The sequence below is a fragment of the Lampetra planeri genome, chromosome 37 (assembly GCF_965212315.1).
Source record: "Lampetra planeri chromosome 37, kcLamPlan1.2.h2, whole genome shotgun sequence".
In the NCBI taxonomy this organism is placed as follows: Eukaryota; Metazoa; Chordata; class Hyperoartia; order Petromyzontiformes; family Petromyzontidae; genus Lampetra; species Lampetra planeri.
This window is the reverse complement of record NC_136143.1, coordinates 8,442,402-8,469,451: the sequence shown is the minus strand read 5'-3', so window position 1 is coordinate 8,469,451 and position 27,050 is coordinate 8,442,402. Positions and strand designations below refer to the sequence as shown.

Genomic DNA, 27,050 nt, shown 5'->3' with positions numbered 1-27,050 from the left:
GAGAGGTTGAGGGTGGGAGCAGGCTGGGCTCGCCGGTAGCCCCCGAACTGAACGTCTGTGAGATACGTGCCACGAGGTGACTGATCCTGGCACATTACGCAAATTAGCTATGACGTCACCACACGGGGCGGGGGTGAGGGAGGGGCAGGTGAGGGGCTGGGCTAAGGTGGGTGAGGAATTGAGGGGCGGGGCCAGGGCCTGGTGAGTTGTCGAGGGGCGTGGTCAGTGTTGTGCGTCAAAGGGGTCCCCCGGGTGGGTGAGTGAGCACGAGGGGCGGGGCTGGTGGTGAGTGAGGGGCGGGGCTGGTGGTGAGTGAATGGCGGGGCTGGTGGTGAGTGAAGGGCGGGGCTGGTGGTGAGTGAGGGGTGGGTCTGGTGAGTGAGGAAGGGTGGGGCTGGTGGTGAGGGGCGGGGCTGGTGGTGAGTGAGGGGCGGGGCTGGTGGTGAGTGAGGAGCGGGGCTGGTGGTGAGTGAGGGGCGGGGCTGGTGGTGAGTGAGGGGCGGGGCTGGTGGTGAGTGAGGGGTGGGGCTGGTGGTGAGTGAGGGGTGGGGCTGGTAGTGAGGGGCTGGTGGTGAATGAGGGGCGGGGCTGGTGGTGAGTGAGGGGTGGGGCTGGTGGTGAGTGAGGGGCGGGGCTGGTGGTGAGTGAGGGGCGGGGCTGGTGGTGAGTGAGGGGCGGGGCTGTTGGTGAGTGAGGATGGGCGGGGCTGGTGAGTGAGTAAGGGGCGGGGCTGGTGGTGAGTGAGGGGCGGGGCTGGTGGTGAGTGAGGAGGGGCGGGGCTGGTGGTGATTGAGTGAGGGGTGGGGCTGGTGGTGAGTGAGGGGCGGGGCTGTTGGTGAGTGAGGATGGGCGGGGCTGGTGAGTGACTGAGGGGCGGGGCTGGTGGTGAGTGAGGGGTGGGTCTGGTGAGTGAGGAAGGGTGGGGCTGGTGGTGAGGGGCGGGGCTGGTGGTGAGTGAGGGGCGGGGCTGGTGGTGAGTGAGGAGCGGGGCTGGTGGTGAGTGAGGGGCGGGGCTGGTGGTGAGTGAGGGGCGGGGCTGGTGGTGAGTGAGGGGTGGGGCTGGTGGTGAGTGAGGGGTGGGGCTGGTAGTGAGGGGCTGGTGGTGAATGAGGGGCGGGGCTGGTGGTGAGTGAGGGGTGGGGCTGGTGGTGAGTGAGGGGCGGGGCTGGTGGTGAGTGAGGGGCGGGGCTGGTGGTGAGTGAGGGGCGGGGCTGGTGGTGAGTGAGGGGCGGGGCTGTTGGTGAGTGAGGATGGGCGGGGCTGGTGAGTGAGTAAGGGGCGGGGCTGGTGGTGAGTGAGGGGCGGGGCTGGTGGTGAGTGAGGAGGGGCGGGGCTGGTGGTGATTGAGTGAGGGGTGGGGCTGGTGAGTGAGGGGCGGGGCTGGTGGTGAGTGAGGGGCGGGGCTGGTGGTGAGTGAGGGGCGGGGCTGTTGGTGAGTGAGGATGGGCGGGGCTGGTGAGTGACTGAGGGGCGGGGCTGATCGGGGGGTGGAGGGGTGGAATCGGGGGGAGGAAGTTGGAATCGAGGGGCGGGGAGGAAGTTGGAATCGAGGGGCGGGGAGGGGGCAGAGGAAAGGGGGGGGTGGAATTCGAGGGGCGGGGGTGTCTCGCTCGCCTCGCGCATGCGCGTTGTTCACCGCTGCTGCTGCCGCTGTGCGCGCGGTGCACGCTGGGAGGAGACTCGCGAGGCGGCGGCGGCGGCGACTCCCACCCAGTTCCGCGCGGCGGAGGCAGCGGAGGCGGCAGAGAAAGTGTCGAGGTGAGAGAGAGGAGGAGGGGGGCCCTCACCCTCACCCTCACCGCTAGCTCTCTATCTCTCTCTTGCTCGCTCACCTCGCCGACCGTGGCGAGGTGAGCGCGACGACGGTGGCGGTGATGGTGGCTGGGCGGGACCCGAACCGCTTTGCCGCAGGAAGATGGCGGCCGCTGGCGCGGGCGAGAAAAAACAACAGCGAGCAAGAGAGAGAGAACGAGCGGTGTTTGTCTGCGTGTGTGTGTACGTGTGTGTAGTGTTACATCGCGAGGGTTGTCGTGATGTGGGCAGTGGTGTCATTGAGGCGGTGGTGTTGGGTCGCGTCGCCGTGCGTGGCCGAGGGATGGGAGCGAGGGGGGAGGCTGGTGACGCCCGTGGAGAAACGGCCTCCCTCCCTCACTCCTCACTCCCTCCAACCTTCCTCTCTCGCTGTGCGGTCATTTCATTTAATAACATCGGCGTGTATACTAACATACCGCGATATACACACACACCTGACAATGTTGCCCTCGCCAATGTACAACATCGACGAATATTTTCAGACTCAAAATGTACAGGCGTGCCATCGCCACATCGTTTTCATTTAAGCTGATATTCTGCCGTACAACGCATTATTCAATTCGTGCTTCACAACGCCGAGATCCCCTTCGTTAGGGGGGCAGCTTCGGTGTCGAACATCGGACAAACTTTGGGTGCCGTTCACCAACGGCCGGTCGCGGCCATGGGGCGCCGCTCCGCATTTTCGTGTTTGGTTGTCAACGCGGCTTCTTGCTTGGCGCGCACGGTGCTGCGTTGCGTGCGAAGATGATGGGAGGGAGCTGGTGGGGGCAGAGTTTGGTGTTTGCCAGACGGTGGTGACGTGCTTACATGGGAAAGAAAGCCAGCGAAGCAGCGCCGTTTCAGTGTGTTTTGTGTGTCAAGTTTGTCGGTGAATTCGTTCCACGCGTTCGAGCGCGCACGGTGCTGCGTTGCGTGCGAAGATGATGGGAGGGAGATGGTGGGGGCAGAGTTTGGTGTTGGCCAGACGGTGGTGACGTGCGGACATGGGAAAGAAAGCCAGCGAAGCAGCGTGGTTTTGTGTGTGTGTGCGTGTCAAGTTTGTCGGTGAATTCGTTCCGCGCGTATGCGACAAACAAGGCAACGGGGTTGGCCCGTGTGCTTGTGAGAAAGACTTCGTTCGGTTGTGTCAAACCCTTCTCCCCGAGCTGGAATCTTGGCCGCGGTACAAGTGCGTGACGTAATTGCCGTTTGTCGTTACTGCCCGATGTTTTTTTTGTTTGTTTTACGTAAAATGTTTAGTTTTCTTCATTGTCATTCAATGTCGCTCATGAATTGGGGAAAAAAAAGCCAAATGCAATCGAGACATTGACGGCAGTAATGATGTGCCAACATTCACTCCTCCACCCACACTGATGGAATGGAGCGCTGCATCATTCCTCTGCTGAAAGGAATGACTAAATCACTCGACGCGCCATTATTCTTTCTCGTGTGTGAAGAGTACATTCATTTAATCGTGGAATTTTAAGCATTATGGATACGCTTTGGTCATCGCACACGACTCGCACACAGAAGGCCGTAGGGATCATTCCGGTCAACAGTGGAACCGGGCCTATCGTTCTCCCTGGGTTTGGGTCGATAAAATCGGTAACATTTTCTGGGAAGTCAACAAAGGTCACCGCTGGGTAGACGGAACGCTCACCCTCGGGTAGAAATATTTTCAAACCATTGGCTCAGGTCCACCAATGGAGGTCAGCGCGGCTGCAATGATCATTTGAAACAAGGAGACACGTTGACGTTTTGAATAATTATTGACATGTGGAGCGTCGGAAGTGTTGACACAGTTGTGTGATTTCTCATCGTTTGTGTTTTCACTTGGCAGGTGTCATTTGCGGCGTCGGATGAGAATCTCTGGACACGTGCGCTTCCACGGAATAAAGCTGTCGCGTGTTCAGAATTTGGAGTCGGAGGCAGGGCCAATCGGAGGAACTGGGGGGTTGCTTTGCTGAGGCCGATCTTCGTTTTGGATAATCTGACGCTATCGCAGCAAGCACGATGGTCCTGTCTCAGAGACAACGGGATGAGCTGTGAGTACCCCACGCCACTGATATTGATTGGTGGAGAGTGCCTAATTCTGCGCTGTCAGCAACTAACCCAGGACGTGTCCGGTGCGGTCTGGCAATAAGAAATGCAAGCTCTCCGTTTGCAACACAATGCACCCGTTTTATTTTTAGTGCGAGGGAGTCCCATGACACCTTTTGGGTCCCAGTTTTAGACTCGGGTTGCCAGTGCGCTCGGCTGAGGATGCTGTTTTCAATTTGTAAAACTAAATCCAATTTTGACTTACGCTGTGCGTGTGGTGGGCATAACATCTCGGTGTGTCGTGTATCTGGGGCAACGTTAAGATTGTTTGCTTGGCATGTCGCTGTTACTAAACCTCATTGCTGCTGTTGGCCATTTTGTAGTGTGATAAATCATTAGCTTTTGCACCTTATGAAAGGAAAATTGTATGTTTAACAAAAGTTGTCCTGCAGTTTTGCGTGAAGTTATGTTTTAAATGTGTATAATATTTTCACATTTCGTTGCATGTTTGTAGTCTTTTTTTTTACTGGCCAAAATGGTTGTCATTGACTCCTGCCAAAGGTTTCGGTATTGCTGGTTGTAATGGAGGTGTGCGATTATGCGCCGATGCACCCTGCATTTTTCAGTACCTAGGTCAGCACGGTTTATTTAAGCTGGTTATCGACACGAGCAAGGAAACACTGCCGTTCAACATGCCAACACATAATCAATGTATTATCTTTATGAACACGACCTCGAATGCAACTTAATGAGCATAATTTTATTGGTATGGTGAAATGACATTGCTTGGAAGCAATTATTTCCAATGTATTAACAACTGTGCAATTACATATACTGTACTGGCCAGACTTTTTTTTATTTGGTTTCGTGAATATTATATTTTAAGGCAAGTGAACATTTACAAATAGTGTTCATTTAGATTGTTGCCTTAGAGCAAGACATTAACATTTGTAGGCAAATAATGGAGAGTCCATTGATGGGTTTATTATGGTCCGTTGGAAATGTGCACAGGCAGCTGCAGTGTATAGCATTGTTTTTGGGGGAATGTGAAGTACCCAGCTATATAACCATAACCCCAGCATCCGGTGGTTGCAGATGAAGTGGGTAAAGAATTGCAATGCTGCTGCTACTGATGTCAGCCGATGACACATTACTGTGCTCTGTCCAGGCCCGCTGTGCAGCGCATGCACTGCCCCGACTAATTGGTATCGTTGTAAGTGCTCCAATGACGTAGCCTCTTTTTCCACACGTCTATTGTTCCTTCAGCTAAGTGCACTGTTAAAACTGATCTCAAATAGATTTAAGGAATTTGGCAAGCCCCTGCTACCTAGCTACCTATAAAATATGCATGTTGGAACTAAGAGAAATCTTGGCAAGTCGTCTGTTGAGATTGCGATGTGCAAAGGTTAAGTAAATAGAACGTTGTGCACTCCTGCTCTTAGGTCGTGTCTCGTGGATGGAACGTTTGTTCATAGTCTTAATATCAGTGTGCTGCAAGATTTCAGAAATGAAAGTAAATATTCTGAATTTTACATTTAAAAAACATGGTAAATTCTGTTTCATTTCAAGCTTTAGATATTGTACTGGTACTGTATTGACAATTCTCAAATCTTAAGACAATCTTATGGATGGCTTTACATTACGAAAAGTGTCTTTATATTTAACATTGTGTATGTAACTGTTGTCAGAAGAATACACAAATACGAAATGTCAGTGACGGAAATAGGCACAGGTCCTGACATGCCAGAGCCCAAATATTGATGCTTGTCTCTACGATATACACACATAGCAACAATCCAATGTTTTTCTCACCATTTAATACAGCTTCTTACTGCTGTATGCATGACATGGTATTTTTCCCGATTTTACTGGGCTGCATTTCTCAAAAGGTTTCCACTCAAGTCCATTTTAAGCGTGGCACAGATTAGTGGAACAGATGTGTGCATGCCAAGGTAAATGCTGTTTCAGGAATGTTGTTGCAAGGCTGTGATCATTCTTCATTAGGTCACACATTTTCAAATAAGCACCTGAAGGTGGTCTGTTATTAGCATTCGACTTTACCTCGGCAAATATTTTTCTCTCTTTGTATTGGGTACGCTTGTAGCCACACTTAAATCTACAGAATGAAATATAGATCCTTTTTATCCCTTTTGTGGTGATTCATTTAACACATGGCTTTGATATAATACATCCATGTACACGACAATGTTATTGACCGTGCCAACATTCTTCACGTGTCAACTCGACTTAATGTAACGCTTTTTTTATATTTCAAAGCTCACGTGCATTAAATAAATTAGGATTTTCCAATGAGCTAAAATTTTTGGTTAAATTTCAATTCCTTCATGTTTTGCTATCACATTTCTCATCTTTCTTTAGAGATAAACTAAAACAACAAAAAATATTTACCAGCTAATGCCTACTGAGCTATATAGATCTCTTTCAGAAGCGACCTGGCTACAAATAATAGCCCAATGAAGTGGCTTATGTGGAAATGTATAGCAGCCAAATATTCTAAACGCACATCTCTAAATGTGGAGTGAAAAACCGGAGGACCCGGGAGAACATGCAAAATCCAAATATAAAGGCATGACGGTCATAATCGAACCCATGAACTCCTGCATACCAGGCGAGGTTGTTAGCATCTCGCCACCATGGCATCCCCTAGAACTGGTGTTAAGATGCTGAGGCCATATTTTAAGTTTAATTTGCATCATTAAACATGGTTGCCACCCAAGCCAATACTAATTTAATATATTTAATCTTTACGAAGGAGCGTGCTGTCAAGCTCTACGCTTAAGGCTGAGTTTTAGCCCATGTCACACTTCTGATTGGGCCATCGCATAGTATGTAAGGCCCACCCTGCAGAAAAACGCTGTGAGCAGATTTACCTTGGCAAGCTAACAGATGGGGGGGGGGGGGAAATACATGATACCAATTCTCCAAGATGGCTTCTAGTGCAAGACTGCCTGTTTTAATCGTGACTGAAGTGTGATTAGAATAGGAATTTGTGTGTGTGAACCTTGGACCTGTCGGCAAGCCACACCACCTTTGAACCAGCTGCTGCCCTTGCCTGGCACCACAAAGCTAGATTTCCCTGTAAACCAATTTTTGATCCCGCAGATATTTCCCTTGCAATAGCAACGTCTTGTGGTTTTCCTCGTTTTTTTCTGGAAGCTGCTGAATTGTAGATAATTTGTATTTTACAAAAAGCATTCTGTTCTCCAAATTAAATATATGGTTTCATCTGAAGTTGGTAGCCGTTGTCTTGTGGCAACAATTCTGATTGAAAAATAGAAAATTACCACAACCTGGTGTGGCAAATGAACAACTAGCATGAATAGTAGTATTTACTTGCTTTTTCTTGCTGGATTGCCTTTATGAATCTATTTTGTTGTCTGATCTGAACAGACTACATTTCCAAACATAACGTGCCACACAGCCTATGTGCTGCCGCATTCAACTTATGCCTTGTATATTAAAACAAAACAGTATTGTATTGCTTAGTTCTGATTGCCTGGTTTGGTAACGTTCCTTTTTACTTAGGCATTGTAGTGGCCCCAAAATGCCATGATAAATCAGCAAGTGACAACTGTAAAGAACATGCAGTATTGGACAGCTGCCTTTGGTCATTTTTCTACAACTGGATTTTCGTAAAAACAAATGCAAGGCTTAATGTACTGGAGTGGAATGCAGCACATTGTTTGGCATGGAGCAAAAAAATGTAAATGCTTTGGGGATCAGCTGCTAATGTGGCAAAGGGTTGCCCCATGATCAATGTTAAACAGAGTTGTGCTTTCACCTTGTAGCTTGGCAGCTGTGTGGATACAGAAAGACAGTGAAGTCATTCGAGACATGGTTTGTCATGGATGTGTAGATAAATGCGCTGCTGTTACTTTATTTGCACTTGCAGTACTCAAGGATGATGACTTATGACCATTTTAATAAGGAGGCATTGAAATCTTGCAACATCTCAAAGGTCTCGCTGTTCTCATGTTCACAATTGTGGCTTCAAGGGTGATTACGGCCGTTTTTTAGACTTTGTAACCATAGGGATTACAAGACGGTATCTCCTTAAAATAATTCTCAGTCTGAATGCATCTGTATTTGCGCTGTGTAAAGTGGTTCAAAGACAAGGTCTGCTTGCAGTTACTCAGTATGAAGAATTTATAGTCCATCTTATACAACATGGACTACATTTTACGACTTGGGTCAGTTGGACAAACGGGGGGGGGGGGGGGGAGACACACCCCCAAAATGTTGTACACCTATTGTTTCAATTTACCAAGGGTTATGTGGAATTAAATTTGGAACCTTAAATGCCACGTCAAGCTCATATTGCATTTAAATGAAATTCAATCCACGCCACAACACAAATGAATGTTTGAGCATGGTAGCAGAAAATTCCGGTAATATGCTTGGCAAAAATGAAGCACTGAAAAGAATATGTAGATGAATATGTACTCGTGAAAAGCTGAAGATAAGTAAATAGGATTTTTGCTAAGGAATGGTAAACCACTGCTTACATTTCAGTGTGATTCTACATGGTAACCATAGCAGGTATGGACAGGTAGTCACGTGAAGTCACTGCTTAGAGCTGCATCTGATGTTTTTCTTTATCACTTGTTGCTAGGTCACCTGATGAGTGTGTTTATACTGACGTAGATATCGCAAATCATGGAACAGTTTTATGTCAATATTTGTGGCTCTTTTCATTTTGACCTTCTTACACATCAGACATACTGAGATACAATGGTGCAACTGGTTTTATTTTACAGTAACATATTTATTTTCAATTCCCTCTTTTGAGAAATGTTTTTAGAAAGACAGTAATTTTAAAACTGAGCAACTCAAGAGTGAAAAGCTGAAGATGGGGAAATCATAACTGGTGGTCAAAATGAGATGATCCAACACCATATAATGAATTTGGATTTAAATTTGGATTTAGAATTGTATATCTGAATGAGATGTTGATATATACAATGGTATGAATTATGGGTGATGGCATCTTTAATCACCACTGTCTTAAATGTTTAATAACACAGCACCGTTATTTATTGCATTATATTTCCTCTTTAATGTAATTTGGTGTGAGACCTAATGATACGTGTAAAAGAGGCGCACAAACAAACGTTAATCTGAAATAATGGATAGTGTACATCCAGTACCCATACATTCACATTGAGAGATGAAGTCAAACAATTGTTACTTAAATGCGCTCGACTGAGTAGTCACTGCCATTCATCGTTAAAATCGAGTTGTCTAAGAGCTATTTCAGTTCTTTTCAAATGTCTATTTTGCAAAATCCATTTTTAAAGCATATTTACCAATGCTTAGCTTTTCGTTGTAGCCAAAGAATCTTGCTGTGGCAACCTTGCTTCATTTATCTTACATTAAGTGAATTGTATGGGACTCTCTATCTGTGTGGATGCGTGTCATTAAAAAAATATGTAATTTTCAGTGTCATTATCCACACTAAGCATGTATATAAAGTGGTGCACTAAAGCCACTGAACCTTGGCATTTCGACACTAGTTGATTGCGCTATGTATGTTTCAAAACATACATTCTCTATGAATTGTATATCTGAATAATGCCTAACTGAAATTCATAATCCATTCCTGCATGAGTAAAAAGTAGATTTGGTTGTTGAGGTCTTGCATCCATGTTTGTACAGTATCCATGCTGATAGCTTGGTGTTTTGAGTTTTGGGTGAACCATGTAATAATTTATTTGAGCCGCTTTAGGTGGAAAGGTTCCCAAATGTAATGATTTTGATCTAATCCCAATCAATACAAATGCTGCAGAGACATTTGTTGAGTCCCACTTGACTCTGGGTCCTGAACTGCACAGCTGGAAGTGCACCCTCTGGTGGATAAAGGTAGAAGCCTATTTGGATATCATAGAGTGTTTCGGTACGTGGCTGTTGCAGCCATACATTGTGCTGTGTGGATGCTGAGGATTTTAGAAATGTGAAATGCTCCGAGAAATTACACTGTTGGTGCACTTGCTGAACTTTAAATCGCCATAAGAATGTCAGCGCATGAGCAAGTGAGCATATCAACTCGAACTGAGTCTATGTTAACATAGAACATGTGAGCTCTGTGGCCTTTGTTGAGCAGAAGTTGTCAAGCCTGTGTATTAGTGGTTTGATAATTCACAAGTTAGAGAACCAAACATGAAACACATTCTTCAGTAGATCCTGTGAGAGGAGTAAGACCTTTCAGTCATGGTTTTGACCTTTATCATTGTCAAGCTCTCAGATGTACTAATTGATAAACACGTGGAATTGGTTATTTACACTCGACAAATATAAGGCTAGTAGCAACCCTTATTCAGCAGCACACATTTTATTTAAAAAAACTCGTTTGGTTTGTGTGGTGCCTTCCAAAAGTTAAAGTGTCCAGAAGGATACAAGAATATAAGGTATCCCTATTTTTATAAACTTATTTAATTACTCAAATATACACTTATCCTGTTTTGTACACTATTATTCTTGAATTCACTTCTAAATGGATGTTTTTCTATGAAAAATGTAAGTAATGGTTTTTGGTTAATATTGTTGCTATGCCTGCTGCATATTTTGGGGTAATTTTCAACGAGTGTGAACTTGTCACATGGCCTAGAGCTATAGACTTGTCATTGACTTGTCAGACGATGACAAACCTGGTTCCGCCTATCCAGAGACCACGGAATTTTCTAGCCACTGTATTATTGCACTCCACAGTGATGTGAGGTCATGTTCGTGTAACTGCCATCGCAGGTGTATGCAACTGTACAGATTAATTGTGATTCAGGACTAGATTAATGAGGCGGTTCCTGCCATGTTGCAAGCATTTGCAAATAAGGCCGCTGAAGTTGGAGTAAGGTGCGCCCGGTGTAAAATGTGGTGTGTGAAATACACCGCCCATTGCGCATTTAGACGTTAATGTTAACAAAGTTACTGGAACCCTTGGAGTGTGATGAACCAGTTTCAATGTCATGTTGTTAATTTACATGGAATCTTAGTCGCCCAGTTTTTTATACTTTTGGCCTCATTTTATAGCCATGACAACCTCTGCCCCCACCAACATGAGTGAGTAGTGTTGTATAGTCATATAGGTAGACTGATACAATCCAGACCAGAAGTTTGTTCGGTTCTCAGTCTGCTTGTCCTGGTGATGGTCGTGGCGGCAGCATGTTGAGTCGGATGGTCCAGACCTCCCTTTCCCTGGCGACAGACTCTAGCTTTTCCTGGGGAATTCTCGGGCGTTGACCAGGCCAGCCGAGTGACATTGTCCCGCCAGCGTGTCCTGGGCTTTCCCCCGGGGTCCTTCGCCCAGTGGGACGTACTGCCTGGTAGAGTTCCAAGGGGAGTCCACCCGGGGGGCATCCTTACCAGGTGCCCCCAAACCACCTGAACTGGTGCCCCCAAACCACCTCAGACCAGAAGATAAATGCTTGAAATAGACGTCCAGCAGCACGTACCTCCTGCCACCTTGAATCCCTTCAGATTACCATAATCTTTTATTAACCCCAAACGACGCCTGGAGCTTGCAAGTGGTCTGACCTGCAGACTGAGGACTCCTATACTAGTTCATATTACAGACCATTAAGAACCAACATAGATTGGTTCAGTTGAACTGTTGTCAGGAGGTGTTACATTCATCTCTGCTAAAATGCATTGTTCTGTCAAAGCCATCAATGCAAATAAATGCTAATTATGCATCATATACTTGTTGGAACCCAGACGTTCTGATTATTTAAAGCAATTTGCAGTATTCTGCGAAATAATTGACAATGTTGCTTTCTTATGGGAATGGAATCTTAATCTGTTTCCATTAAAGTCCAATTAAGAAAGGCCAATGTAATGACTTTTGGCACAGATGGTTAGCTTATATCGCAGCTTGATTGGCCTAATTATGCGTTGGCCTGAATTATGCAGATCCTTTAACGGGGCTATCAAGGTTAATTACCATCAGCGTTTGTTAGTGGCGCCCCTTCTGTCTGAAAATGAGTGCTGTCATGATCTGAAAATTCCTGCCACTACTGGGCAAACAGTGCCACGTGCGGTAATGGGTTTTGTTAACCAAGCGGTCACGCTTCTAATGAAACGGAGGATGGCTTGGAAGATGCAATGAATGGTTAGAACGATGGCCCATTTGGCAACACGAGTTTCCATCCGGGTCACAATATTTAATTGAACCGAAAGTATTGGCACCAGCTGCTGATCAAAGTATTGTCCACACGTGGCTCATTTGTATGTTTAAATTAGAATGAAATTTAAGGGCGTTTTTATTTGATATACTATGTAAATGCTCGTTAAATGCTCGTTAAATGACCCTGCCTGCCATTCAAATTCCTAAATTCTGTAGACACTTTGGACACGAACTGACCTACAATATAAGAGAAGTGTTAGAAAAGGCCTTTTCAGCCATGCAGAATGTCTTAATTTTCCTGTAAATAATGTACCTCAAAATATCTCGTTTTTAAGCTTTAATGTCATGAATTAAAGCTTGTATATTATTTTGTGTGTGTTCTATTAGATCTTTTTAGTTTTGGTTAGAAATTGGCTCAGACTTGGTATTAAAGAAAATTACTTTCATGCTTAGCAATATATCAAACTTTGCAATAGTTTTTAACTTTTTAGATGGATGAAAGAACAATGCATTTACAAGTACATTGCTTTTTTCACAATCTGTTATCATTCTATGGGCAGTATTTCAATCTATGGGCTGTATTTCAGCTAATGTTCTTTGGTGACAACCACGTGTATGTAGATAGTGACACGTGGCATGTAATTTAATGTTACAAATATCAGTAAAAAAAAAAAATCCGAAACGTGTTTTTGTTCCCTCATCATAACAATCTTGATTCATATTACGTTTCTACTTTTGCACGATTTTTTCTCTCTTGATTAAACATTTATGGGACGGTAAAAGCAAAAGGGAACACTGATAATTGCATTTCAATATGCATTGCAATTCCAATCCCAGGGCTCTGCTTGCTTTTCAGAACACATAATTTAATGATGGTATGGAAGAGGCATTTATTATTGGTCCTTGAAGCCCTCTGTTGTAATTCCTTTAGAAGTTTTCACTTCGAGGATAAAAAAAAAATTGCACATTGGAGAAGAAACTACCCAACATTTGTTGAAAACCCACGGTTTCGATGACTTTTGAAGACTGGGATTTGCGGTGATGATGTTGGCACAGCTGGCTTCACTGCGGTGACATTTGCAGGGGCATTAGCACTGAGCCACATGGCTACCTCGCAGGACCACAATATCTCGCTCGGAATTGCTTTTTTGTACTGAATGGCGAAAAGGTCAAAACGTGAATACTCCAGAGAACTGTCAGAGCAGTGGAGATGCAACGTTCAACCAAATTCCCCCCCCCCCTGCTAGCATTGCATTGTGTTTTCGCCTAATTGACAAAAAACATACACAGCTATTCTATAAAGTGGCTAATTGTGGTAAACTAATTATCACGGTTGGGCTACGTACGGTACGTAAGAAGTTCAACATACAACTTGAATAACCTCTGAAAGGATGCATTGAGTGTGCACCATATGTGATTATCATTTGTTTTTTCTGTCAGATGAGGTTAATCCAAAGTAGGAATTAATTAAATCTGAAACGTAATCAAGAAGGTGAACGTATGCTTGGAGATGCGTGGAAATTGTCACCGTCAAACTGTTTGAAATACATTTTCCTGTGCCGTCACGTAAATATGTCACGCAAAATAAAATCCAGACCAGAAGATACATTTTAAAATAGGCATCCGGCATGGACCTCTTGCCACCTTGAATCCCTGCAGATTACCTTAGTCCTTTATTAACCCCCTAACGACGCCTGGAGCTTGCAAGTGGACTGTCTTGCAGACTCATGGTTGAGGTCTCCTATACTAGTTAATATTTAAGACCATTAAAGACCAACATAGATTGGTTCACTTGAACTGTTGTCAGGAAGTTGTCACATTCACCTCTGCCAACATGGATTGTTCTGTCAAAACCATCAATCAGTTTAACACGTAACCCAAAAACGTTGATTATGAAAACCATCAATACAAATAAATGCTAAGGAATTGCGCTTGCGTCCATTCAACATTTATACTCGATATTTTGGACGATAATATTTTGTTTTGTACTCAACTGACTGATGATGCCCAGCTCCGAGGCCTTAATTTTTCAGACATTCCTGAGTAAACAACTCTTCTTAAAAATTGTAGATTGCAGCCGAATGTTTTGCGTTAAGCTAGACCTTTGTAGGGAGAAACTGGGAAGTCGTCTGATGTCGCCTCCACATTGTTCCATTGTGAGGACTACAGAACTGGCACGCGTTTCCCACGGTAGATGGACAGTCGTTGCTGAAAAACACAGATGGTGTATGCTTGTGTCAGAACATTACTCCACCTGTCGTATTTGAGATCTACTGAATATATATTTCGATGTAGACGACATGAAAGTACAGTTTGGCAATTTAAGAGATGTAACTGTAGGCAGAAATATACTGATGATTTACTGTGTTTCCACCTGAATCCGAATGGTACGTGAATATGATTTGCAATTCATGTGTTTAATCACGCATTTTTTTCAGAACTTGTAATTGTATTACAATCAAACCGTTGATAAGGATTTTCTTGATTTAAATCCCTTGAAGTATAATTTTTTTCCTGTAAGTGGCCGAGGACATCGTTGTTAATTAGGCAAGCTCATACATGCATAGTTATTAAATAGAGCCCCACATCTGTTGCCATGGTTCTGTCTGGGGTGTATTACCATTCACGTATAGACCCGTGTTAATTAGCGACTACACCCTTCTTTCTCTGTAGCTCAGCGCACAATTCTGCTGGTGATTATCTGCTTTTCGGATTGTTCCTGTTGGCACGGATCAGTTGAAACACTCCTGGTTATTTTAAACGTTACCAGTTTAAGCTAGTAGGTGCAAACCACTGCTAGACTACACCGAAGCAACGGTTTAACAACCGCAGCCGACTAGTAATTGTGAAGGAAAAATACTGCAGTCTGTATCGTGCTGTAATGTGGACATGAAACTGCATTACAAGGTTATTTACCTAGTTCCCAAATCAAATATTGAACTGAAACTGGAGTATATGAATGCCAACAATAGTTATCTGTTTAAAATTGATACCAGGATAGCTTTTAGATATACTGTATTTGAATAATGTATTTGTATGATGATCTTTAATCAACTCAACCTGTGACAAAAGGACAGAAGAATGAAAAATGGTTGAAGGTAAAATGTGTACGTTGGCTACAACCACTTGCGTGCCATGCAACTTTAAAGGTGTTTTCTGACAGCAAATGCCCCAACAATATACAAGGCCGAACAGGAGATGGTTGTCCTTTTGCATGCTTGTGCCATAGGTGAGCAGCGGTGTTTGTGGTTGTGTTACAGAAATCGAGCCATTGCAGACTATCTCCGCTCGAATGGTTACGAGGAGGCGTACACCACCTTCAGGAAGGAGGCTGAATTGGACAATGTGCGTAAGAATGCAGTCACGTCACAGTTATGCGGTCACATACTGGTAATACACGTGCGTTATACAACGTTGAACACAGCGATTGTACTTCAGTGGCACATGTCCTATATTTTTGAACACTTTCACAGCAGGGGCATTCGATGGAATGTAATGCTTTACAACCTTGCGAAATAAACTTTTGCGAACGAGTGAATGTAAACTGCTCGAGTAGGTAATTCTCTGGCAGAGTTATTACCCCGTGTAGGAAATTGTGGCTTCTTGTTTCCAAAATAGCTCAAAAAATGTCCAAGGTGCTGTCTTGCACAGTGCCACCACACTGTTATTTCCATTCACATCTCATTTTCTGTCACGTGACATACACGTGTGCAGAGATAAACTGATAATTTCACAGTGATTAAATAATTTATAAAGTACGTTCTTAAATGTGGAATGAAATATGCTTGTAATGTTTCTCCGTTGGGTACTTGTTACCGTATTGCATTATCAGTAAACGCAGCTTGACTTTGCTACATCATGGGACCTCCTTTGCCAGTATCAAAATATGAGAATAGGTTTTACCCTTTTTTCTGGCAACAAAAAACAACTGTTAAAATGTTAAAACACCAAACTGAAACCTTATACAAGGAATCATGTCTGCATTAACCACAATACTTGTGGTCAGAATGCAAACAAAAAACATTTTCTGATAATATATGCATGGACTTTGAAACTGATTGGTCCACCGTTTTGAGACGAGGCTCAAAAGAAAGCTGTTTCTTGTGTGGACCAGTTTCAATGACAATGCATTTCTTATCAGAGAATGTTTTTTTTTGCATTCTGAGCACAAGCATTGTGGTTAATGCAGACATGATTCCGTGTAAAAGGTTTCAGTTTGGTGTTTTAACATCTACATGTTTTGTTGCCAGAAAAAAGGGGAAAACCTATTCTCACAGCTTGACTTGGTTGACATTGCACGCCCTTCTGCACAGCTTGAGTGTGCCGTGCACAAAGGAAGCTCAGTAAATGCTATTTTGGTTCCTCCGAGGAGAGATGAGGCTGCATCTGCCATTCAAAGAATTAACACCCTTTTATAACCAAATATACATCACTGATTATGTTTCTCTTCAATAAATTCTTGTCCTGTGTTCAATTGGAAATTAGACTGACACCTTCCTACAAAGGAAACCAGGGTAACCATCGATACAGAGGGACCGTTTATCAGTGCACAGAGCAGTATGAAGAATGTCCATGCTTGGAATTGCACGGAAAGACAGAGGAACATGTGGACGAGAAGATGCAAGCAAGTTCTAAACATAATATTGACTGACGATGTGTACATGTGTAATAACAGCTATAGTGGGTTCACGTGGGGGATTGGCTTGCCGGTCCTGCTTGTAGCCAATAAGGGTCGAGATAGGGAGCGTGGGGCCGGCGTGATCACGGCATGTCATCAGGGGTGATTGGCCCAGCCATTGGGGCCCCAGCTAATGGGGATCCGGATAAGAGGCGTGGTCCCGGGAGTGACAGGGAACCATCGAGAACGGTCGAGATTGCCCATGGAGGATTGGCTGGGGGGACCACGTGACGAAGGGATTAAGAGGGAGGAGAGAGGGATGATCGAGAGGAGACGGGGAACTGAACGGGGTGAGAGCCACGCGCGAACGGGGCTCCGGGTGCCACGTGCGCGGTGGGAGTTGTGGGAGTCTGCCGCTCTCCGTTGTCTGCCAGCAACGGAGCGTGTGGGAACAAGTGTACCGTGAAGTGAAAATAAAGAAGACCGATTCCGAATCCGTCTCCGGAGAATTATTACACATGGACTATGGCAGGACATGCACTGCAAGGAATGATGGCTAGTAGTTGAAGCGCACTTGAGTAACAGCCACTGTGTGGAGATGGAGCTATCAAATCAGTTTGTGCAGGTGCTTAAAAGGATTGTTAGATTGCAAGAACAATGTCATTGATTTTGGGTAATTTATTTAAGAAGACTAAAGTCACTAATTTGGGTGTTACTTTTACAGATCTACTGTTAAATTAATCCTACATGGATACAAGTTTGTCATGCAAGGGATGACATATTTGCAGTCGGTCAATTACCATAATCATATAGCAGTTTGCATAATAGTGGACTAATTCCAATGTCATGTATCCATCTATTTTAATATGAATACGTTAAGGTTTAATGGAACTAAGTGTCTTAATTCAGGAACCAGCTATCATGGTGATGTTAAAAATTTACCTTGCATGGTTTGTACACATTGCTCTTCCTACAGCCCGGCCAATTTCAATCAAAACTGCGCCTTGCCAATATTTCTGTTTAGTTTAACTGTCTCGGTGACATCCACGCTTCCTTCACAGATCATTTTGCTGGGGTGTGTTAGCAATCTTGGATCTGTTTATTGAGTGCCACCAAAACATTTACCCTGTACTTTGCTGGTGAATATTAAGCAGGCTGTGGGGCACCTGTGGTAAGAGATTGTGGTACTTTCCGTAATTAGAATGGATATTATATGGTGTTTGATGTTGTAAAAACACAAAGCTACTCTACCCTGATATTGACTTTCATTAAAGCTTCACGTAAGCACCCGATTGTGCGTGCACGCACCTGACACTAATTTTTGATGTGTCCGAATTGATTTTTAGGTTGTGTTTCTAAAATAATATATTGTTGGTGCGTGTCTGATGCTCACGTTTGCCTTGTTTTGTAGAATGAAGAGCTGGATAAAAAGTTTGCTGGACTGTTGGAGAAGAAATGGACTTCTGTCATTAGGCTACAGAAAAAGGTGATTGGATGTGATGACGCATTTGGAACCTGCGAAACATATTTAGAAGTGAAAAGCCACTGGACTGCATGGTTGCTTAGGAACATAGTGCATGAGCAGGTTTACCGTGACATTCAAACACGGAAACTTCTTCAAGTGCAGAGACAATGCGTGGACATTTCCTTCAAAGGCATCTGCTGTAAATTCTTTACATTTTAAGGTGACATTTTCTACATGATGCACAACTCCGTGCCCTCGCATGTATGTTCATACCAGCTTTGTACAGTTTTGAAGGCTGTTGGCTAAGAATCAGGCTTTTAAGGACCCTAAGAGAGGATGTTACGTGGTACTTCTGTGTTTATACATCATCGTTTCTATTTTATTAGTGATCTAGGCATTCAGACTTGTTTCCCAGTTAATGGGGATACCTTCCTACTGGAAAATATGTTAGTATTTTTAAACTAAATGTAATATCTATGCCTGTTCATAAAATCACAAAGCATGTATTAGATGGCATTTTAACCCAAAAGACAATCGTAATTTACTTTTTATTCGGGGCACAGATATAGTTTGTTCTCCACAACGACGGCAGTGATTATTTTGTGTCCGAACTAAGACGTACATGAGACATACTTGGGCAAGGCAGGGTACAACGCCACCTTGAATCGAGCGTGTATGTATGTTGAACTTCTTTCGCACCGTACGTAACCAAACGTGCTAATCAGAGGTGCGGGGGAGGGAAGGACAACAAACTAAACACAAAGAGTTTTCAATCGAGATTTAAAAGTGCACAGCTCCCAGTGTACTCCGAATATTGGAAGGGAAGAGTGTTCCAGACTGCCGCAGAAGCGCATCTGAGAGCGGCGTGATGCCCGCTGCTCCTGCGAGGATGACCGGAGTCGGTGTGGCGACGGTGGTTCATGCTCCTCGTCTGGCAGGTGATGGAGCTGGAGTCGAAGTTGAACGAGGCGAAGGAGGAGTTTGTGTCGGGCGGGGGGCCCCTCGGGGGCCAGCGACGCGACCCCAGCGAGTGGATCCCGCGCCCGCCGGAAAAGTACGCGCTGAGTGGGCACCGCAGCCCCGTGACGCGCGTCATCTTCCACCCCGTGTTCAGCGTCATCGTGTCCGCCTCGGAGGACGCCACCATCAAGGTGCGTGCGCCGGCACAAACCGCGTGTTTGGGTTGCACTTCTCATCCTAAATGATTTGCCATGCCCTTTGTTGTTGTCTTGTACCGATTAGCATGGTCGGCTACGAACGGCTGCGAATGATGTTCAACGTACGTATGAAGGTCAGGCAAGGTCTGCTTTACTGTAGCCTCATTTACTGACAATTGGAGGTGAGGTAATTAAAATGAGATCTTTGGCCTTTTATGATCATGTGTTGAGACCAAGTGTTTATTTTTGAAGGTAGACCTGATGTTGAATAAATTAAAAGAACACATTATTACGTATAAAAACCGCATTTGAAAATAACACTTGCCAATAAAAAAAAAAGTGATTGACAGCATCGTCCCCTAAACAGATTAAAATATAAGTAACATTAACTGTTCACCTGTGTTTTAGCGAAACAAATTGGTCACATGAAGTGGGAGTGCTTAAAATCGTTCATGGCAGATTGTGCTGCTGAGAAGTGGTTTCTGGGGAGTTGAGTAATCTTGAACAGGTGCTGGAACGATTCCGTGATTCCTTTTTTTTATTTTGCCGAGGTCTGTGTCCTGGAGCTGCGAGAGAGTGGGAACTCTTTCCGTGGTTTCGTCACGTTTTTGGCACGCACTGGCATTTGTGAGGGTGTGACCAGCAAATGTGTTTTGTTGAGGGTGCAATGTGTGTGTTTCCATGGTGATTGTTCGGTTGAGGGCAGTGATCCTTTCCCCCGAAGAGTCCTAAAAAAATGCATGCCATGGCTAAGGCAATTGCATCACACAAGATCCATTGCAGTATGCAAATTTTCGAAAGTAACATTGTTCTTTTTATTTGCAGTTTTATACATCCAAATTGCCATTTTCAGGAAGTGGAGTTTACGTACAAATTTTACTTCCAATCATCTTGAGCTAAAACTGTAATACTGTTCAGTCTTGTATCTGTTTTGATACTGCTTCCGTGGTATAATTGCAATATAATTACACGGGAGCAATTGGATTGATTTGCCTATGGTGACCTCGTGTGGACTGATGCATGCAGGTGTGGGATTACGAAACGGGTGACTTTGAGCGCACCTTGAAGGGACACACGGACTCGGTGCAAGACATCTCCTTCGACCTCTCGGGCAAGATGCTGGCCTCCTGCTCAGCCGACATGACCGTCAAACTCTGGGACTTCCAGAGCTTCGAGTGCCTGCGCACGATGCACGGTGCGCCACTCTACCACCTTTCCTTTGCAGACGTTTGTACTGCTCGTGTTGCTCCTCAATTTGGTAGCCTCCACGGAATTTTGAATACGTTACATGGAGGCTTCAACACACACCGTCGTATTCTACACACCACGAGATATTAACCTGAAATCTCGCCTTAGAATGAGCAGAGAGCAAAAACCGCACCCTCGTCATAAACCTTCCGATCGGTCAATCTCCTTTTCAGCCCTACCGCCTAACACCACACTGATCGGATCACGCCATACCATCACCTGGTATGAGATATATACGTAAACTTTATAGCAGAGGTCGCAAACGGGATTTGATTCCTTACCCGTACCCGGCCGCACCAGGGTCGCAAACGGGTACCCGTACCCGGCTGGGTACGGGTAGCCGTGTATCGGGTAGGGTACGGGTATCGGGTACCCGATTGCGACCTCTGCTTTATAGCCAGGTAAGATCCAGTTGAGAAGGAGACTTGGGGTGCAATGAATATAGAAAGACAAATTATACAAGTTTAGAAAACAAAGGTTAGGAAAAAACAATCTCATCAAAATACATGTAAATAAATATAAAATACAGCATGCTAACCTTGCACTTCTTGAAAGTGGGAAGAAGAGACTATTACCTTTCTGCAGGATTTTCTAAATTTTCCTCAACTTGGAATTCCATCAGGCGGTTGTCTGCATAAGAAATATTTAGAATGAAAAACACTCTCCTGAGGGTGAGGTCAGGGGGGTGGGCATTACCTGGACATCTGTGAAAAAGAGCTTTATAGATCATCGGATTCTTCCAGTATAAATAAATATTCTGATGATACACACAACACAGCCTCTTTCTTTCTCCTCAGGTTTTTCTTTCTTTTGGGACACCTTAGCCAAAAGTTTAATTCCGAATATTGAAATAAATAAAATCACCGCAGTGAGTCCAGGAACCATGGCTGCTTGTCTCTCCTCACAACTCGCTGTCGCCGTGCGTTCCGCAGGCCACGACCACAACGTGTCCTCGGTGGCCTTCATGCCAAATGGAGACCACCTGGTGTCGGCCTCGCGCGACAAGACCATGAAGATGTGGGAGGTGCAGACTGGGTGCGTGTCATGCACACACTGGCTCCCACATAGGTTCCTTTAGTTCAGTGGTTCTTAACCTTTACTGCAGCCTTGTAAACCTTTGGTTCTCAATCGTCAAAAAACTATATAATGTTAATAAATACATAGGTTTGATGAAACAAAGTATGTGCACTTACGTGGCCATGCTTAGTTTATGTTTAATTGATTTACCTTAAAAAAATCTGGCCACGTCTCGCACCCCCAGAAAGGGCATTTTGCACCCACAAGGGGGGCGTGCACCCCAGGTTAAGAACCACATCTTTAGAGAACCTCTTCTTGGTTCTTTTGGTAAAGTCACGTAGAAGGAAAATAATAAAAATAAAACATAATGAAATAATTCTCACGACGTTTCGGCCACAAGGCAAGCAGCCGTCTTCAGGTGGAGAACAGGTCTGTCGAGAAGGCAGAATCTGTTCTTCACCTGAGGACGGCTGCTTGCGTTGTGGCCGAAACGTCATGAGAATTATTTTATTATGTTTTATTATTTTCCTTCTACGTGACTTTACCGAAAGAACCAAGAAGATGAATCCCTGCAGTCACGAAAGCTTTAAATCGAAATATTTAGAGAATTCAACATATTTTTTTACTTATTGTTTTTTTTTTATTCTACAGCATCCTGGTCAGAATGTGAGCAATAACAATGAAAGGAGGAGGCATGGAAATTCCGTGGGCAGAAGCCCAAACACAGAGTTGGGGGGGAAAAGGCAGAAAAAGAGAATGCAGCCTTTTAATCCAAAGGCCTTTTCCTTGTTTGAAATGGATTTCTGATACTGGATATCCATCTGACACGCATTCCAGAGGTTCACAATAGCATGTAATGACTTGGATTAGTTTGTTCTCATGCGCAAAAGAAACGTGTAATAATGTAAGAAATCCTATAAGAACATTCTTACACATTTCTTTGAACAGTGCATTCTTGTTTATGTTTTTATTTTATATTTTATTCGCTTTAGGGGAATAGCCAGAACCAATGAGACAGACAACACTGGTCATATAAGACCACACAATCTACAATTGTATAAAGCCTCTTGAAGAATTACATTGCGATCCCGAATTGAAGCCTTTAATTAAATCGCTGTTACATGTCTAGCTCTCGTTCCCTGGAGGCGGTGTTCATGATGAGTCAAAAGGGGACACCCCCCCCTCCACTCCACCGTCTTGATACGCGCTTGTGTTCCCCCTTGGCTCGCGGTGACAGATACTGCGTGAAGACGTTCACGGGCCACCGCGAGTGGGTGCGCATGGTCCGGCCCAATCAGGACGGGTCGCTCATCGCCAGCTGCTCCAACGACCAGACTGTGCGCGTGTGGGTGACGGCCACCAAGGAGTGCAAGGCAGAACTGCGAGAGCACGAGCACGTGGTGGAGTGTGTGAGCTGGGCGCCCGACACCGCCTCGCCCGTCATCTTGGAGGCCACCGGTGCCGAGGTTCGTCGCTTGGGAGAGGAGCAACGAAGTCATTTTTTTTCTTTTTTTTCCTTCTTCAAACAATCGCTTTGCCACTGTAAACCACATTCACAAATGCAAGTATCTCACCCTCGCCCAGAAGCGTTCCCTGCTGGGGTCCGTAACCTTAAGGCCTTTCCAGGGAGGCCAAATACATTATTCCAAATGTTCAGTGTTATGGCAAAACACACCATTATAGTCAACTGTAAAGGGCACGCTCCCCCAACATTATAGGAATGGGCCGATAAATTGTCAGAAATTGCCGCTCTAGAGCATCTAAGTGCAAAACTAAGCTTACCACTAAACATTGAACCCCTTCCCTACCTCTCCTCCTGTGGGCATTGCTTCTTATGCACCCCCCCCCTCCCTTTTTTCTCCTACATGGGTATCAGAGCTTAGGAAGACACCAGGGAGGGTTGTAGAGTTTATTGAAACAGTTTATTGAAACATGCTGTTTAGACGGGTTTCCATTGCACTGTAATCCTCAATGTATGTTGTGCTCGTGTCAACCCCCTTTCTTATCCTCTGTTTACCCGAATTGTTTTGTTGACAAAATGTTTTTCTAACACAAAAGAGGTTGGTGAGAGGGCTCACAATTGTCGTGACGGTTGGATGCCACTACACCGCCAAACGCTTGTGTTCGTCAGCCCAGTGACCAGCTGCATAAACACTGCTTGTCTGTTTCAAAAGGTTTAGCGGGCAAGGCTGTCGCCCATGGTGTGATTTTGCTTGGATAATACAATGATAATATACTTTATTTAGCCACGACAAACCTTGGAGATTCACATCTCAGTTCCATATCAATAAATCTTAGAAAATATGCAAACACAACTATCATTCATTAAAATATGAAAGTGAAAAAGATGTTGAGGTGATAATTTCCGATTTGATCTGTGAAAGGCACCAAGGGGACTTATTAATTGCTGTTTTCTTCATCGAAGTATTTGAACATAATTTCAACAGCAACTTATAATGCTATACATATTGTTTTATTTCCTGTAGCTCTTTAGAACTATGCGTTTATTTCCCAGGCTAAGAAGGGTGGCAAGCCTGGGCCGTACCTGCTGTCAGGATCTCGGGATAAAACTATCAAGATGTGGGACATCAGCACAGGCATCTGTGTCATCACACTGGTGGGTTCTCTCAACAGACCCACTCTGAAGGCATGGAACTTCGCGGCAGATTGAGACGACTGTGCCCTCCTGTTTTCGAACCTCGTGCTGTATGCGTAGCTGATATAATTAAGCGAGAATTTAAAATAACCCTAGTGTTATGATGCCATTTGATGTAGTTACTGTTGAATCTACATTACGGTGGGACTTCCATTTGTAAATGTTTGGCACTTTACCTATAATTTATGTTGGTATTTTCCAACTAGTTTGTACAAAATGTATTCTGAATTGGCGGTGTTGGTGTATTTAATGAAGTAAAAGACAAGTTTCTGTTTCACCACGTTAAAATAGTATAACATTGGTTCATACGCTCTGTGGGTGTTCCGGACAAATGCTTCAACAGAGTTTGCTTCAGCAGGCAAACTCTGGTCAGGTTTATAATTTCTGATTGCATCAGCATCGTAATGGACGTGATGTACAGTGTTAATGTGGGAAATCTGAGCTTGTGTAATGGAGCTTAGATCACAAGCTGTCACAATGATTCTTCGTAATAAGGGCCACGATTTAGATAATTCCAACCACTTTTGTGGCACTACCGCATCGATGGTATTGTGCAAGCTCCACCGCTTGCCGTGTTGTCGCTCGCAGGTTGGGCATGACAACTGGGTACGTGGAGTGCTGTTCCACCCGGGTGGAAAGTTCATTTTGAGCTGCGCCGATGACAAGACTCTGCGCGTGTGGGACTACAAGAACAAGCGCTGCCAGAAGAGCCTGGCCGCACACGAGCACTTTGTCACCTCCTTGGGTGCGTCCCCCGCCTTGACCCCTCCCCTGCCTTGATCCCTCCCCCACCTCGACCCTTCCCCCGCCTTGACCCCTCCCCCGCCTTGACCCTTCTCCCACCTTGACCCCTCCCCCGCCTTGACCCCTCCCCCGCCTTGACCCCTCCCCCGCCTTGACCCCTCCCCCGCCTTGACCCCTCTCCCCACCTCGACCCCTCTCCCCACCTCGACCCCTCCCCTGCCTCGAACCTCCCCCTCTATGCCACCCCCTGACCCCTCCTGCCCCCATCCCTCCTGTCCACCTGCTCTAGAACTGACCGACTGTGGCTGCTGGGAGAGGTCGAGTGCAATGAACTGATTTGCTATGGACTACAGCTGACAATTTACACGCTTGGTATTTCAAGGGTTCCTTTCCCTGGTGATTTTTGCCAAGACACCCGAGTTATTTCTTACCCGATGGAATATTTTCATTTACCGAGGAAAATGACGCTTTGGCCAATCTGAAAGAAAAGTGCCAACATTTTGACTTAAATTTCGTGACTGCAGGAATTCATATTCTTGGTTCTTTCGGTAAAGTCATGTAGAAATAATTTTTTTTTATAAAATAAAAATAAATTGAAAATAATAAAAGCAAAAAACTCACGACGTTTCGATCGCAACACAAGCGGTCGTCATCAGGCGGAGAGAAAAGAGGGGGCAAGCCTCTAAGGGATTTCAAAGTGAGAAAAGCTGTGCGGCGTCAACAGCATGGGCGGGGCAGCCAGCGCCAATGTAGGAGCACAGCACCACAAGTATAAGTAGTAAAAGTAAAGCAAGTGTGTTAGACAATGGGGGGAGGGAGGGGGCAGAGAGCCAACAATGTGGGTGTTTTCAGCCAATTTGTCATTGGCAACTAACGTTTCTGCAAACGGATAAACAAGGGCAAATTCTTTATGAAACTGTGCGTCGGCATGATGAACAAAATCTTTAATACACACTCGTGTCTGTTTTAGCGCACTATAGCTGATGAAGATAATGCTGTGTATTTTTTTCTCCTTTTAAAATTAATTTTGCATTCGTGGGGATATGAGGTGTGTTGGATGGGGGATGTGTGTAGAGGATGGAGGGCAGGTGACAGGATGGGTAATGGAGTGACACCAGATTTTGCCGACTTGGGAAACTTGAAAGCCAGATAGTAGGAATGAGACGAAAGCAGACCTTGGTTAAGTGTCTACCCTGAAGCAAAACAATTCGTGGATGAACACCAATTTCACCAATTTAAAACCTTCTGAACCATTGTTTTCCAGCAGCAGTTCAAGCAGGCAAACACTGAATTGATGTAGATTTTCTGAGATAAATCATCGGCGTATGGTCTGTTAAATGGGCCGCAGGGTTGCTTATTGTTGTCTCTTACCTATACTTCACCATGATGGCACAGAATAATTTTGTACATTCGTTGTGGAATAGTTGATGAGCAGAAGGCGAGGACGAGAGAATGGGGAGGTGTGGTGACATCGGCAACTTGAACCATGATGACCTCTTCACATATTTCTATTGTTTTGCCTTTGTCCAGATTTCCACAAGACGGCTCCGTATGTCATCACGGGGAGTGTGGACCAATCGGTCAAGGTGTGGGAGTGTCGCTGAGTCCTCAGCGACCCTCCGTGACCCCTCAAGGTCCCCGAAATCCCTGCCCCACTCCCACCCTTTCCCGCCGCTGCATTCGCTTCTACAGTCCCCTCGTACACATTTAATAAAGAGGAAAAAAAAAATTATGTTTTTATGTAAATTATTCAGTCGTAAGTTCAAGATAAAATAATAAAATAACAGTGAAAAATAAAGTATAAAAAAAAATAACCCAAATTAAAAATGCGTTTCCCGGGAATACGTGCTGTGTATTTTCATTTCTTTTTTGTTTTTTTTCTTTTTTGCATGGTAGCTTAACTTTTAGCAGACATGTATATCGATATGTACGTGTATATGACGTATATATATGACGCGGTTTGTCATTCTTGTGAATTCTGAAGCTAGCGCTTAGACGGAGGGGGGGGGTCGGTCAGCTGTTTCTGAGGTCACTTGCATTTACGCGTCGTCCCACCCTCCCGCCTGTACGGGAAAGGTGTTTTGACGCCTGCAGATGGCGTGGCCTTTCTGTCTGCTGTCTGTCACCTCCGCTGTCCATCCAACTACCGTTGGGTGATAATTAAACTGAAGCTGCCA

General features: G+C 44.9%; 1 protein-coding gene across 1 annotated transcript; it reads left to right on the top strand.

Annotated features, from left to right (window-relative positions):
• Positions 1–1,630: 1,630 nt before the first annotated feature.
• Positions 1,631–27,050, top strand: PAFAH1B1 (platelet activating factor acetylhydrolase 1b regulatory subunit 1). The gene is made up of 11 exons (XM_078611996.1): positions 1,631–1,758; positions 3,632–3,836; positions 15,229–15,313; positions 17,998–18,072; positions 18,990–19,202; positions 20,235–20,403; positions 21,389–21,491; positions 22,711–22,939; positions 23,989–24,090; positions 24,718–24,874; positions 26,404–27,050. Exons 2-11 carry the CDS (start codon positions 3,805–3,807, stop codon positions 26,475–26,477), a joined length of 1,239 nt encoding a protein of 412 aa, XP_078468122.1. The 5' UTR covers positions 1,631–1,758; positions 3,632–3,804; the 3' UTR covers positions 26,478–27,050.

Bases quoted from the DNA above. Each gene is read 5' to 3' on its own strand.
- PAFAH1B1 (XM_078611996.1), top strand. From the start codon at position 3,805: ATGGTCCTGTCTCAGAGACAACGGGATGAGCT. The intron at 3,837-15,228 runs GTGAGTACCCCA...GTTGTGTTACAG, and splicing joins CAGAGACAACGGGATGAGCT to AAATCGAGCCATTGCAGACT. The intron at 19,203-20,234 runs GTGCGTGCGCCG...TGATGCATGCAG, and splicing joins CGGAGGACGCCACCATCAAG to GTGTGGGATTACGAAACGGG.